Source organism: Pseudonaja textilis, chromosome 7, assembly GCF_049901715.1.
Source record: "Pseudonaja textilis isolate UNSWEBS1 chromosome 7, rPseTex1.2, whole genome shotgun sequence".
Classification (NCBI taxonomy): Eukaryota; Metazoa; Chordata; class Lepidosauria; order Squamata; family Elapidae; genus Pseudonaja; species Pseudonaja textilis.
The window spans coordinates 22,833,727-22,848,321 of record NC_141996.1 but is presented as its reverse complement, the minus strand read 5'-3'; the positions used below and the strand labels follow the sequence as shown (position 1 = coordinate 22,848,321).

The following is a 14,595-nucleotide window of genomic DNA, read 5'->3' as shown; positions in this document are numbered from 1 at the left end:
TCATTTCCTTGAATTTCTGAACAGGTGTGAATATTTTTAATATTTAGTTCATCTCCTCCTCCTCCCTTTCATTTGCTTCTGTTCTTTTTGAACAAATTATATCCTTCAGCTGCTGAACTGTAATCCTCAGAGACATCCCACTGAGTTTTTCGTACTTTTACTAAATCAGATACATCTTCCTATACTAACATCTCAAAACCATCTTTTTTATTTCTCATAAGTTGAAAACAATAGACAATGAAGATCATGAATTTTATAAGCTTTTTTAATTTTAAGGTTGAGTTCTTTAATAGGGCCTCCATTACATTAACACTCCCATTTCCTTCTGCACTGCATAAATTGCTTAGGATTCCATCTACAGCCTTCCTGTTGAAGCTCATCATGGTTTCAGAAAACATAGTTTTATTAGACTTTTATAATCTTATGCCACATTCAAAGGGTAAAACGTGATTTATTACATGCATAAGCAGCCATTCAATCCTGGGAAAAGGTGCAATTGCTTCTGGTGTTCCTGATAGGAGCAACATGTATATCCGTTTATATACCAAATCACTCTTTGCTCTTCAAATCCAAATTTCTGCACGCTCCTAGTCCTTAAAACTGTATCTCCTGTATCTAAACCAATTCATAAATTGTTCATCAACAGCATTCTTCTTTCCTTTCCTATCCTTTTTGCGTGAACTTGAAAGATGGATGGGAATACCCCTTTGGCTCCTGGTTCTTGATCTTTCTTCTTCATTAGATATTTTAGATACTCCTGGCAATATCATTTGTCCCCACATGGATAAGCAGGGAGAGATAATTGAAAGTTGTTCTGTCCCATCAATAATCTGCGCTTCTAGCAGACAGCACACTTCATGAGTCCATGGATCTTGTTAGTTTCTCACCTGCAGCAGTGAGTTGTCAATTATAGTCATTCATTTGTCTTCTTGCAGATGATATGACATGGTTTCACCTTTAAAAAACTCATGAATAAAGCAGTATGTCGATAAGAGTTACTGAATGGCATCCTGCAGAGGACAGAGACTATGAAAACACAGTACTCATAATCCCTTTACTTGCTACTTGCAATTATTCTTAGCTAATGTATTTTTAATACAAAATTCTATAAAGTGGGGTTGTAAACCTCACCTACTTTTAGACTTGCTTTTGCCTCTGGCATTGATCAATAAACTAATTTATACTACAGCAAAGATGTATGGGTCTCCAGGTAAAAAAAACCCAGCTATTCTCTTACAATAATGTGATTTTGCTACATAAGGTTGCTATCAGAGATGAGATTACTGATACTCTATGTTATCTGAATTTTATTACTGTACATAATGAACAAAAATACAAATATAACTTCTTTGTATTGATTGGAACCTGCTTATATGAAGTAAATCATGTTCAAGTGAATCATAAAGGGCTTACCTCATGTTTTAAATCTATTGTAAAATCTGACTTTAAAGGCTCATTCTTCAGTCTTCTTGCAAGCCTAAGCAATAAGAATAATAAAAACATAATGCCGATATGTGGAAAAACATCGAACTTTTAAAACAAAGTTATCAACCATTACATAGTAATTCTGTAACCCTACCTTAGATGATGACATATAGTGTATAATTTTCAATTTTAAAGCTGATGAAATATCAATGACTATTTGATAGAATCTGGCCAAGGTTATAAAAAACAATCTGTGATTCATGCAACAGAGAATACAATGCTTAGAATATAGAGAATGCCGACTCTGTTCCAATAATAGTGGAGAACTTCTATTTCTTTGCCCTCATGGCAGCCAAAGTAGCTACCAAGATGAACCTTCCTTGGAGGTCAAAAACAGACACTGCATGGCACTTTGAAGTAAAGACAGCTATATTGATATATTACTTTGTTCAGTTGTTGGGTGCAACTATTTTCAGCTTTAATACAGTATATGGGGCAGTACAGCTGGCCAAGACAGCCAGTTTGGTGTAGTGGTTATAAGATCAGGCTACAAATCAGGAGCCTGTGAGTGTTAGTTTTGTTTAAGCACAAAGCCAACCAGGTGACCTTGGACTAATCACTCTCTCTCAACCCTAGCAAAGAGGCAATGGCAAACCATCTTGCCAAGAAAACAGCAGGGACTGGTGTAAACAGTTGCCAAGTGTCAACTAACACAAAGGGAATGTTCTCTCCCCCCCCCCCTCACACACACACACACCTGGCTGAGTTTTTGATTCTTGCCATTAAAAAATAGCAGATTATATGATGGCAGAGATAGTTTGTCTTTCTCAAAAGCACTGTTGCCAACAAACTTGAAAAATGTGTTTAACCCATAAGGGCCTAAGATTCTTAGTTGTTAATAATATTTCTCTATCAGGTAGGCAGGGAATATTCAAAACCTCAGGTAAATACCTTTTCTCTAAGTCAGCCTTTCCAACCTGGTACTATTTAATTCTTGGACTCCAACTGCTAGAATTCCCATTTCCTCATGCCCACTAGGAATTCTGAGAGTTGCAGTCCCAACATAACTGAAGATAATCTGCAAGCTGGTTACCCAGAAAAACAGATGAGAACAATCTTCCCAAATAATCACAACTGCCAAAGCACCAGAGTTGGAGATTATGAAACATATTTTATAGAAAAGCTCAGTTTTGTGTATTTCACTGCAAATATTTAATCTTTCAAACCTGTGAGGCAAGATTGTTATTGCTAGTAGCATATAACCTATCTTGAAAACCTATCTAAACAATTGTCCTGCTCAGTTTATGTCTAACATAAAGCAGGATTGTTCCTTCTCATATTCCCCGAATCAATGGCCTGAGTGTCTCTTTTGCAACAGTTCTTTTTCCTCCTATTATTAAAATAGTAATTACCTAATATTGGTAATATTCAATTTAATATGAAAATATATTTATATATTTCATTTTATAGAATTTATATTTATATAAAATTATATATCTATCATTTTGATATGCATTCTTTGTCCAATATTACTTCTCTTTTAGCTTTGTACTTTTTATAGTTTTAATTTTTTTTAATAATAATAATAATAATAGTAAGGAGGAGGAGGAGGAGGAGGATGCATATATTGTGTTATAACCAACCAGAATCACTTGTTTGCGAAATGAGCGGCCATATAAATTTGAATAAATACATTCTACTCAATATGTTTTATTTATCTGTGAGCATTTCTTATTAGAGTGTTTGATTTAGTTCTTCACTTCGATTGCTTTGCATTTTATTATGTATCAGATTATTTGAATCATCTTTCATCCTGGATTTTGGACCAAAACATCCCTGGTGTAATGTAAGCAGGTTCTCAATCCAGCTAGAATCCTGAGATTTGATATGGATATGCCTCTGGTTGCCTGACAGAATGCCTCTATTGAATATAGACTTTAACATGAGTATAGCAATCTCGCTATGTTGATTTAGAGTTGGGCATCAGAGGAACACTACTATAGAAATTCTGAATTTGACTTCAACCTATGCTACTGTATTGTACTGTTTTTCAACATTTACATGCTGTGATCTTGTCAATATTGTGGTAACATCAGTCTCTTAATTCTCTTTGGACCATTTTCCAACGCTGAGTTGAAGTGTAGCCATCTTTTATTGATTCACATAAAACTACACTGGCACGAAATGTTCTGTTTCCGCTGCCTAATCTTAACTTGCGTCCATTGACTTTGTTCTGAGTTATGCCAAATAGTTTTCTCCTGGACAATGTATAATAGTAACCTAAGTAATTTGCTGATCGTTTCAGCTTTGCTGCCTTCTCTTTTTCTTTAGCACAGCACCAGCCAATAGGAAAGATATCTACCAAACCACGATACCGTAGCAGGGAAGAGGAAGGCCTGATTGTATGATCCTACCCATCATCTTTCAATTCCATCCTATGTCTAACGTTCCATTTTTACTGTAACCCAAGTTAAATGAAATTAAAAACAAATGATGGGCCAGTCATGAAGAGAGAAAATTCACAGGCAACATTTTTATTTAATATTGCTTTTTCCTTTACTTTTTGTATAAAGAACAAAAGCTAAGCTGCATTTTCCTGTTTTCTTTTCAGGATCCAATGGAACAGGGTATTGATCCTATCTTTTCACTTTTATGCTCTTTCAGCTTTCTGCTAAATTAGGCCACAAGGTCAAAGCACTTACAGTTCTGCTGTGCAAGTCGTGTAACACCTATTACACAATTTTACCAGTTCACTGTTTAAATTTACCAGTTGCTGATCACCTCCATAAACTTGTAAAAGATGTAGGTGTGTGATTTATGTATGTATGTATGTATGTATGTGTGTATGTGTGTATATATGTATGTATGTATGTATATATATGTAACATCACATATTTGTGGAATAGTAGCTTATACAGTATATGAAGCTGGATTTTAAATGTTTTAAATGAGATAAAAGCTGTTATGTGATTAGAGATTCTCGTACATTTTATATACATACACACCAAGGTGGAAAGACTTTTAATGTTTAACAGCATCACTTCTCCAAAGCATTCTAAAAACACCAACTATTCAAAATAAAAGCATTTATAATAAATTTGCATCATGCAATCTTACTTTTTTACAAGTGGAATACTAAGTGCCCAGCCAGCAGCAAAATCTGGAAATTTAAAAACTGTAGGGTTTTCTGCAAAGGCATAATGGTGGATAATTGTAGATTCATCATCATGTAATGCTTTGCCTAAAAAAAATTCCTACGGGAGAACAGAAATATTATTGAATGTGCTTAGTGAATTTAACTTCACTAAGATCCTGAATATCTATTACATGGTCCACAGAACCTTATAAGACTGTAGTTTTCTCTATATGCTTATTCGGATGCACAAACGCACAGCGAGTAAAGGCATCCTTAACTGTATAATAAATCATACTAATGCTTCATCTATCAAACTTAAATATGTAAACCAATTGTGAAGGTTTGGAAACTTGTGACCTTCCAGATATGGAGAAACCACAGTTCACTGCATCTTTCACCATTCGTTATGTTGATTGGAAGTTCTATTAGTGGTGGCATTTCAGCAAAATTAAGGTCTAGGTTTCCATAGGCAAAATTGACTAGCAGACAAAACTAACTTTTAACCAAGACATAAGAGAAATAACAAATAAGTCTTTAGCTTACTTAATATATTCATATATAACATAAAAAAAAACAAATTTTTAAAAGCATGTTTTGATGAACATTATATGGATTTGTGTAAAACAGATGGTTCCAACATCATTCTAAACCCAAAACAAAGGATAAACTTAGCAGCTTTTATGCAAGTCAGACCATGGTGCAAGAATATGTGAAGAAATAGTACATGCTAACTGCTATACTAATTTACAAAAAGCTAGTCAAAGATTTTTTTAAAAAACAAAGCACATTCCCCACCACCACCACCACCAAAGCACCCTAAAAATGCCTGTTTTGGGATAGGGAAAAACAGGAACACAAAAATCAGGTAAGAATAAAAATCAGTTAAAAGATTTTCCTCAGTCCAATTGCTGAATTTCTCAAAGAGTACTTTTCTCTTTCTTTAAATACATCCTCTGAATGCTTATCACATTATCCCCCTCCCCCCAAGAAAAACTAATTTCACTCAATATATTCTTCATGAGGACAGAAAATGTCAACATAGAGTAACAGACACAAATTCTGTTGTGTGTTTCTTCCACTTTTATTGGGTTTAGGGCTCATTTGTTTCCAAATGAAATATGTTTACTATGCTATGCAAATTCCTAGCCTTCAGCTACTTGCAAACTAAGTAACACTATATGAATAACTGTAACCTAGACTGCTAATTAATAGGTATTAATTTTATGAAAGAATATTTCCATGACCAAATGTAATTTTAGCCATAGATAAGAAACCACTCAGAAATAATACTTTCACATGTGAATGCAAGATCTCCCAACATCTGTTTCTTATTAACAGTAAATAAACTAAGGTGAGAACCTTAACCAGTGCTCTTAAAATTATTCCTATCACTATATTGTTGATATATGTACATGTATAATTATTATTTTAGAATGTCTTGTACTATTTTTTACTAGTAGATGTAAAATAACGTGTAACTTTCTGTATTTCAGTTCTTTGTAAACACTTCTTTAAAAAAGTTTTGATGTTTTTACTGAATAGAGCTTGATAATTGAGATTTAATTCTTACAATGTTGATATAAAACTGTAATTGCAATATAATGCAAGTGTCAGTATATAATTTATCATCATTAATTACACTGCTCTAAGTTTTAGGCATGATGCATGTTAAATAAGAAGAAAACTGTTCTTTCTCATTTATTATAATCATTGCTTTATCAAAGTGCAAATTAATTTAGTTTTTTATTCTTTTTCACAGTTTGTAGTACATTTTGGAGTCAAACATTTAAAAAAATCATTTTTAAAAAATATCACCTTAGATTTGTCATATCTTCTAAGCGTTTTCAGTAGTTTTACAATCTGTATTCTTGTATCCTCTTCACAGAAAAAAATCCATGAGGAGTTTTTGCTGTATGAAACAGAAAACCTGAAAGAAAAAAAGAATTTAATTTATTGCAAACATGGTTTAGAAAGAATTCTGTAACTCAAATGTTTTTGCTGATATTGGGAAATATTTATATTAATAATTTTGCTCTGTTAGGGACATTATATTATTTATTAAAACCAAATCAATATTGAGTCTTGGTGATTTACAAAACAGTAAAAAAAAAGGGCTACCACTGTCTGCAACGTTAAAATGTCTATGGTAAAGGTAAGTAATTTAAAGTAATGGATAATGAATCAAACTTACACAAACGCAAGGACAAAATATAAAAGTGACATTGAGAAATACATAAAATTGGTCATCGAAGTTAAATGAAATAATAGTAACAAATCAATATGAACAACTCAAAGTGAAATAGAGTAAAATGGCAATAATGAAGAATTTACCAAATGTTATTTGGAAAAGTTCATCTTCAGTAGCTTCAGGGATGTTAAAGAGATTACTGCTTTGTCCCAACTACACTTGGATATATAAGCCCATTCTAAAGAAAAAATATTGCTACTGCTGGTATTATTTTCACCCGTTTTATGAAAAATTATATTAATTGTTTGACATATGTATCTAAACAGCTCTAATGCCATCTTCTGCAAAGAATGCATTGTGCTGGTGACTGTTGTCCAAGTGACCAATTATTTCCTTGAAAATAACTAGAATGTACTGCAGAGATGTTAAAAGTTATATGAGGCAGCCAGTCAGTTTCCATGGCATCAACTGTTCAACGTTTTTATCAGTTAAGTTGGATGAGGGAAATTTATAAGATCTACAGATGATATAAACCTCCAAGGGCTGGCCTACCAGTTTAGATGAAACAGGAAAGATTTGGAAGGATTTAAATGGGCTTGAGGGCTTGGCAAAACTGAATAGAATGCGACTTAACAGGGAAAAATGTAAAACTGCACCTGAGTAAGAAAAATATAAGGCAAAGTTGTAAGTTTGGGAACAAAAACTTGCCAGTAGCACATTTGAAACAGATAGCTGATCTTCGCATCTTTATTGAACAAACATGAAATGTGAGCCAGTAATGTGATTCAGCTGATACAAAGACCAATGTTATTTTGGGTGCATTAAGAGAAGCAAAAAGCCCAGACCACTAGAAGTAAGTGTTCCCTTTCCTCCATCCCCATTTGGAGTACTTTACCCAGTTCCGAGCACCAGTTTTAAAAAAGACAAAAATTAGAATGAGTTCAGAGGATTCCCAGTGATTTCTAGACAGTGGGGGAAGGGAGTCTGAAAATGAAATCCTACAAAAAAGGGTTAGAGGATACGATGAGCCCCCAAAATATGACTCACAAGAAATATGATAGTAGTTTTCAAATATCTGAATCACATAGAGTAGTGGACTTCAGTTTTTAATCTAAAAACTGAATGTTACAACAAGAACTGATGAAATAAGTAATTAGAATAGCTGGCCCATGAATGAGAGAGAAATGAGAAACAAGAGGTATTGGAGATATTCAACAGCAAAGGAATACAGAAATGCCTTTGAGTATCGTACAGAAGAAACAGCCTGTCAATCAGCAACAGTTCTGACAATCAGAGGGGATGTGTTGCTATCAGTAAAAGGATAAGAAAATCATAATAATTGGTTACTCTAGGACCTGTCTGATTGAGTGATTTGTGTGTTAATATCTGGGAGCATGGCTTAGGCAAATAATGGAGAAGCTGCCAAAACTTTCATAGTCTACAGAAGATGACTAGAAAGGGAATGCTTAATATTCCAGCACAATAACTAGATACAGAAATAGTGTAACGGGATACCAACTTTCTGTGTGTCCACTGATGAAATAAACATTTTAGGTTTAGCTGGAGTTCCTTATAATTTATACAGCAGTTCCAGCATTCCATTCTGTTTCAACTCATGTACTATAGACCAGAAGTTTACAAAGGTGATTTTATGTCCATTTATATGGACTATTAGTGGACTATTTTAAAGCCCTTCAAAATTATAAATGCATTTGTAAGTTTAACTTTCTCCTCTTCATAAAATAGTATATCATGATGGTTTTTTTATTGGTCATATGAATCTTAATAGTTTAATAAATTTTGGTGTACACTAGTATAGGCTGGTATCTTACTCTGATCCTTTGATTTTATCTACATATACTAAGCTTTAGAATACCTTTTGATGCAAGCATATCTGATTAGGACAACTTTAAGGTAATCTAGGATATATGTGGACAAAGAACTTAATGTTCCTTAATATTCTGTATATTGTAGAAATAAATAATTATTAAACTTGTTATGTTCGATGACTCAATGAAAACTCAAAGACAACATCTTACAAAGCGCATGGTCTTCATTTTCAAAAGTATATACTAATGCTCAGACTATAACTGGTAAACAAGATAAGCTTAGTACATATGATGTAATAGGTATGGTATAATGAGAACACTGGGATGATTTTCAGGGTTAGAGCACAGGAACATACAAATGCAGCTTGTTCAAAATGAAAGAAGGCAAAATTCCACTAAATATCGAAAATATTGCATGGAGATCCAAGGGAATGAACTTGGCCTTACTTAAAGAATCTAGACCAAAATAAATAGAAGAATAATAACAACAGATGTTGCTGATGTTTCCAGCCAATCACAAAACCAAGAAAAACAATGATGTACTCTAAACCAAACTGCCAATCTTTCAAAGAACCAAGAGATTTTAGAACTTAGAATTACCTGACATCCACTGAGAGATACTGCCAGGGATGGTTCTTCCAGGTAATGTAGGATCTGTCTTGATCACTGCTTTTTCCCTCAAAAGATGAAGAAAGGTATAATAGGATCTGCTATTCTTGACTTGATCCTACCAAATAGGAGAGATTTGGTTGATGAAATGAAAGCAGTAGAAACATTGGAAGAATTCTGGACATTAAGGGAAACTAAATGTAAGCAAACAGTCTTCAAGAGGTAGATTTTTAAAAATTCTGAGTAATGATCATTAAGTGCAGATATTAGAAGATGCAAATGGAGAAATAAATTCATGAGTGGTAGGAGAGTCTAAAATGAAATACCAAAAGTACTACTGAAAATAATTTCAATGAGGCAAAAAAGAAACTACACTAAAGGAAGCTACACAAAAACTTAGTAAGGATCTGAATATAAAAAATAGTATACATAGGTGGTGTAAAAATGATCACCAAAAAAAGCATATACAGATAGTCTGGTATTGTACAGACTGTATCAGGAAAGCTAAAGTTTAGAACAAGAATGAGATTAATGAAAGTTACTAAGACCATTAAGGGACTTTTCAGTTACATTCTAAATTTTAATGGAATAGTGTTTCAATTGTTCACAGTGAAAATGGTAAAAGGTGTAGCAAAGAACAAGCATAACTACTATTTTGGTTCAGTGTCCTCTGAAGTGCATTCTATCAGGAAAATGTGAAGAGTTGACTGAAGGGCAAGATTTAACTGAAAGCTGACAGAAAGCAAGGCATAGAACAACTGACCCTGAATATGTTTAAATCTCCAGAGTCTGATGGACTGCATCTTAGGTGACTGAAGGAATTTCTACCTAGTATCTTTGAGAAAGTAGAAAGAACCAGATAGCTAGAGGAGGTAAACTGTTTTCTGTCTTTTTCTAAGGTTGAAATAGAGTAATGGATACCTGGGAAAATTATAGAGCAGATGACAAAGTGACCATTTGTAAACCCCTCAAAACACCATTAGTTGCCAGAAGTATATATGGATTTATCAAGAAGTAATCATATTAATATTATTTCCCCTTTCAATTAGGTAATTCCTTTAGTTTAGTAGATCATGGGAATAATATGGATATAATTTGACTTTCAGAGAAGCATTCGATAAAGTATCTTGTAACTAATTATAAAGTTCACTGGAAGGAGCCACAATTGGCTTGAAGGAAGGCTCACTGACAAAGACTGTACAAAGATTGCTCACTGACAGGCTTCCATTAAACTAGGGTGATGTATTATTGTAGTTAATAAAAATCAGTAAAACAGTGCAGCTACCAAAAATGGAAAGTTTATACAGCGGAAGTATAATTTACATTAAAAGAATCAAAGTTTGACGTTACCAGAAGAAACAATTCTGTTCTCTTCTACACTGGCCATGCTGCATTTTCAGAGCCATATTCATTCCTGAGCAACACATTTGAAAAAGATGCAGAAAGATTACAGAACATGAAAAGAAGGCCTGAGGTTTCCAGCTGATGTTGCTGTGCTACCAGTCATGGAGCTCTCCATTCTGGTGCTGGCTTCTCTCTGTTTGTGGGCTCTGAAAGGAGCCAAAGCCTTGTAAGGGTGGCAAAGCTAAGAATAGGCGCTCTGTGAGGTTGCAGGAGAGATTGCAACTCTCCTGCTGAACCCTGGAGCTTTTTTTCCTTCTATGCCACAGCAAGGAGAAGAGGCAGTCTAAAGATGGCTGCCACTAAGCTGGGACAGCCGATGAGCATCTAAGCACAGTGCAGGAGCAGACTTTGGTGAACAGTGTGTGAACTGGGTGAGAAGAATCTTTTTTATTCAAATTTCAACCCCAAAAGAATATCCGAGAAAAGAGAGGCTCACAACTATTTTTAAAAGTAGTAGCAGCTTAACACTTTGAGCAAAATTTCAAAACTGAAGGAAAAAGAATTTAAGGGGAAAAGGCAGAAAAATCATTAAAATATAGAAAATTGGCCTTTTAAATTGGACAGGCATTGATTTTGATAGGCATTTTGAAGTGCTGGAATTATCCATTTAAAAAATAAACATTATTTTTACATTGTGGGAAATTGGAAAAAAAATGGTTAACATCAAAATTTAATCTAACAGTGCCACCTACCGACAAAAAGAAGAATAACACATTCCCAAAATCTTGGATATATTAGACTATTGGAGATTTAAATGTAAGAATAAGAAAGACACTATCAGTAAAATGACCCCTGAAGATTACAACACAAGACTGAAATTATAGAGGGACTTAAGGAGGTTCTGGAAAACTTAGGGGACTATGCAGAGGAATAGGTTGATCGATTTTGGGATACAAAGAATTAAGCATCCTGAATTTTTGAGAAGTGACTTTAGGTTTGAATATATGGACTTTGAAGAAGGATATAATAAAATTTAACAAGATGGTTCATCAAGAAGAAATTAGTGGAATCTGGGAAGAGATGGTGTTGTAAATTCAAAGTATAAGTACAAGAGAGAAACTGACAGTTATAAGGAAATTATGGACTGACAAGATATGATAAGGAAATTATAGCCGAATGGAGAGCATAGATGGAATGCTGGGAAATATAACACAAAGGACAATGAGTGATCAAGACACCCAGGAAGAGGAGGTGGAGCCAATTGAAGAGTAGATGAAAAATGGAACAGACAAACAAATAAAACCAGATGATAAAAAGGAGATAATAACAAAAATAATAAGGATTGATGATATAAGCCAAGGGAAGAATAGTCTAAGCAAATTAAAAAAGGAACCAGAGAACCAGGAAGATTTTTCTGGAAGAGAGATAGGGGCAAGAGTAGATATTTTGAAAAGTAGACAATGGAAAAGGGCAGAGAAGGGAGAAATGTTTAAAATGAGTAGTCAAGATATGGAAATAGATAGATATAAAGATCCAAGAGAGGAATATGGGAGGCAAACCAAGAAATGAACAATGAAAGCTTTTAAGTAAGTAAGAGACGATGGTTAGAAAGAGAATATGTTTAAATACAATAGTGGTATAATCAAAAGCTAGAATAGGGATGGAATAAGGATGGAGTCTAGAGAGAGGGAAATTAATAAAATAACCATTTTTATATAATAAGAAGTAATAATAAAAGGGGAAATCAGAATTTGAAGGTATTTTTAAATATGGCAATTGGCATAAAATATATTAAACTATTGATTAAACAAATAATGAAAGATTATAATTTAACATGAATATGTGTATGTTTGCTAAATGTAATAAATGATTAATAATATTCTATTTGTATTAAAATGTACAACACGCAGAATATGGTGATTGATATAAAAATAAGATATTGAAATATTGAATAACCAAATAATGAAGGACTACAAGTTGAATAAGTAAACAATGGAAGATTATAATTTAACTTGTCTGTATTATTATAATTATATAAGCTTGTTAAATATAATAAATATGATTCATATTTTATTTGTATTAAAAGATATGACATTTAGAATAGGGTGATTGACATAAAATAATACACTGAAATATTAAATAACTAAATAATGAAAGATTATAATTTAACATATATATGTGTATTATTATTAGAATTATACAAGCTTGTTAAATAAAACAAATACGATTAATACTACTTTATTTGTATCAAAATGTATGACACTCAGATGCCACACTGTTCACACATTGATATGTTTGCAAAAAATAAAAATAAAAAAATTGAAAAAGAAAAGAAGGTCTGCAAGGATGATCAAAGTTATGGAATTAAGTCTTACCAGCAGAGACTGAGGGAAGTGGGCATATTCATCACTGAGAAAAGAAAACTGAAAGGGGACTGTGACCGCACTCTTTGAGTGTCTGAAAAATTGTCACATGAAAAGCCAAGATCTGTTTTTTAATCATCATGCAGGGCAAAGAAAAATGCTCTTCTTACAGTATAAGGCAGTTTCTAAAAAAATCTTAATTGTAAATTTTATATGGAACCAATTATCAAGGGAGTGAGCTTTCCTTTGCTTGATGTTTTCAAGTGGAGGCCAGAAGCCATCTATTTGGATGATTTAAACGGATTCATAAATTCAGCAGTGGATTGAAAATTAACAGGATAAATGATCCTTTCCAACTGTAGTTCACAATATCATACCTTGTTTTTACACTTACTCATGCATTAATGGTAAAATAGTCCATGTCCCTTCATGTCTGTCCATCTGATGCGTAAGAAGAACGGTAGGCATTTCCTTTTAAGAAAACATATTTCATGAACCAGAGAGCAATGAACACCTTAAACAGAGTTAAAAATTGAATACTTTGTTTCATGTTTCCCATAAATTAAACATTCCTATTCATAAATACCAAAATTATTTTAAACTAAGAGTATTTTCTTAGGAGTAGTAGTAATTAGTATAAGACTGGCTATTCAAGCAAGTAGATTCACATAAGAATCTTACTGAAAATAAATATTACATTCTGATCAACTGAATACATTTAGAATACTGGCACTGATAGACTATACATAGAATCTTGAAGGTAAATGAAATGCAAATATCAGGCATAAAAGTTGTGCAAGATTTCAGCTACTAATCCCAAAGGATATAACTCAGCATTTCTGAGATCTGCAAAAAAGCAATTGAGCTGCAATTCTACCTTTATTAAATTCCTTAAATTTGATTATTCTTTTAAGCTACAATGGAATGCACAGGCAAAAAGCTGTTTTTGAACACCTAGTGAACTTGGAAGGCTCAAAAACAATACAAATTAAGTGAAAGGCATTTTACCATAGATCTGAAAGAAAGAATATTTTTGTATTTCATTATTTTGCAAAAATTGAATGTGCAGATGTTATTAGGAGTATATATATCCCAATCCCACTATAAATGCATTAGAACGTTTATTTAGCTTAAAAAACCTACCTATGGGCAACCCTACTTACCTAAGACATGCATATTTTTTTAGCATCAGATGCATCTCAAGGTTTGATTAATTTGAATATATTTGATTGGCACCAAAAAACATCAGGCAGTTGCAATAGTCAGCCTAGGAGTTAAATTCTGATCTGACACTGAGAGTGTGAATCATATTTTAAATACACTGTTTTGGTTTTGTTTTTAAAAAATCAACATATTGATTTTTGATACCCATTTTTTAGTCGAGTATTTTTTTAAGCAATAGTATAAAAGTTATTTTGTGAGCCTAACTATATGTATGTCCATGCAGGTATACATTACTGAGATCCATGATTATTTTTAATAAAATGAAGTGCTATTTTCAGAATGGTATCTTATATATTACTACTTTTAGTAAAAATATCTTTACTGCTTATTTTATATTTGCATGATAGAGAAAATGCAAATAAGTGGCTGAACAGGTTTTTAAATAAATGGCAGTTTTTTCTTGTTTTTCCCTTTCACATTCATGACTATACAAGAATCAACTATGAGGGTATATTGCAAATGGCTGACTCTTATCAA

General features: G+C 33.0%; 1 protein-coding gene across 1 annotated transcript in view; it reads right to left on the bottom strand.

Moving 5' to 3' along the window:
- The window catches only part of B3GLCT (beta 3-glucosyltransferase), a 67,906-nt gene that overhangs the window by 30,476 nt on the left and 22,835 nt on the right, over window positions 1–14,595 (bottom strand). Inside the window, exons 5-8 of the mRNA XM_026708878.2 lie at window positions 13,289–13,365; window positions 6,377–6,488; window positions 4,543–4,679; window positions 1,414–1,477 (exon numbers count right to left, since the gene is read on the bottom strand). Coding sequence (XP_026564663.1) covers window positions 1,414–1,477; window positions 4,543–4,679; window positions 6,377–6,488; window positions 13,289–13,365 — 390 coding nt within the window. The remainder of the gene's footprint in view (window positions 1–1,413; window positions 1,478–4,542; window positions 4,680–6,376; window positions 6,489–13,288; window positions 13,366–14,595) is intronic.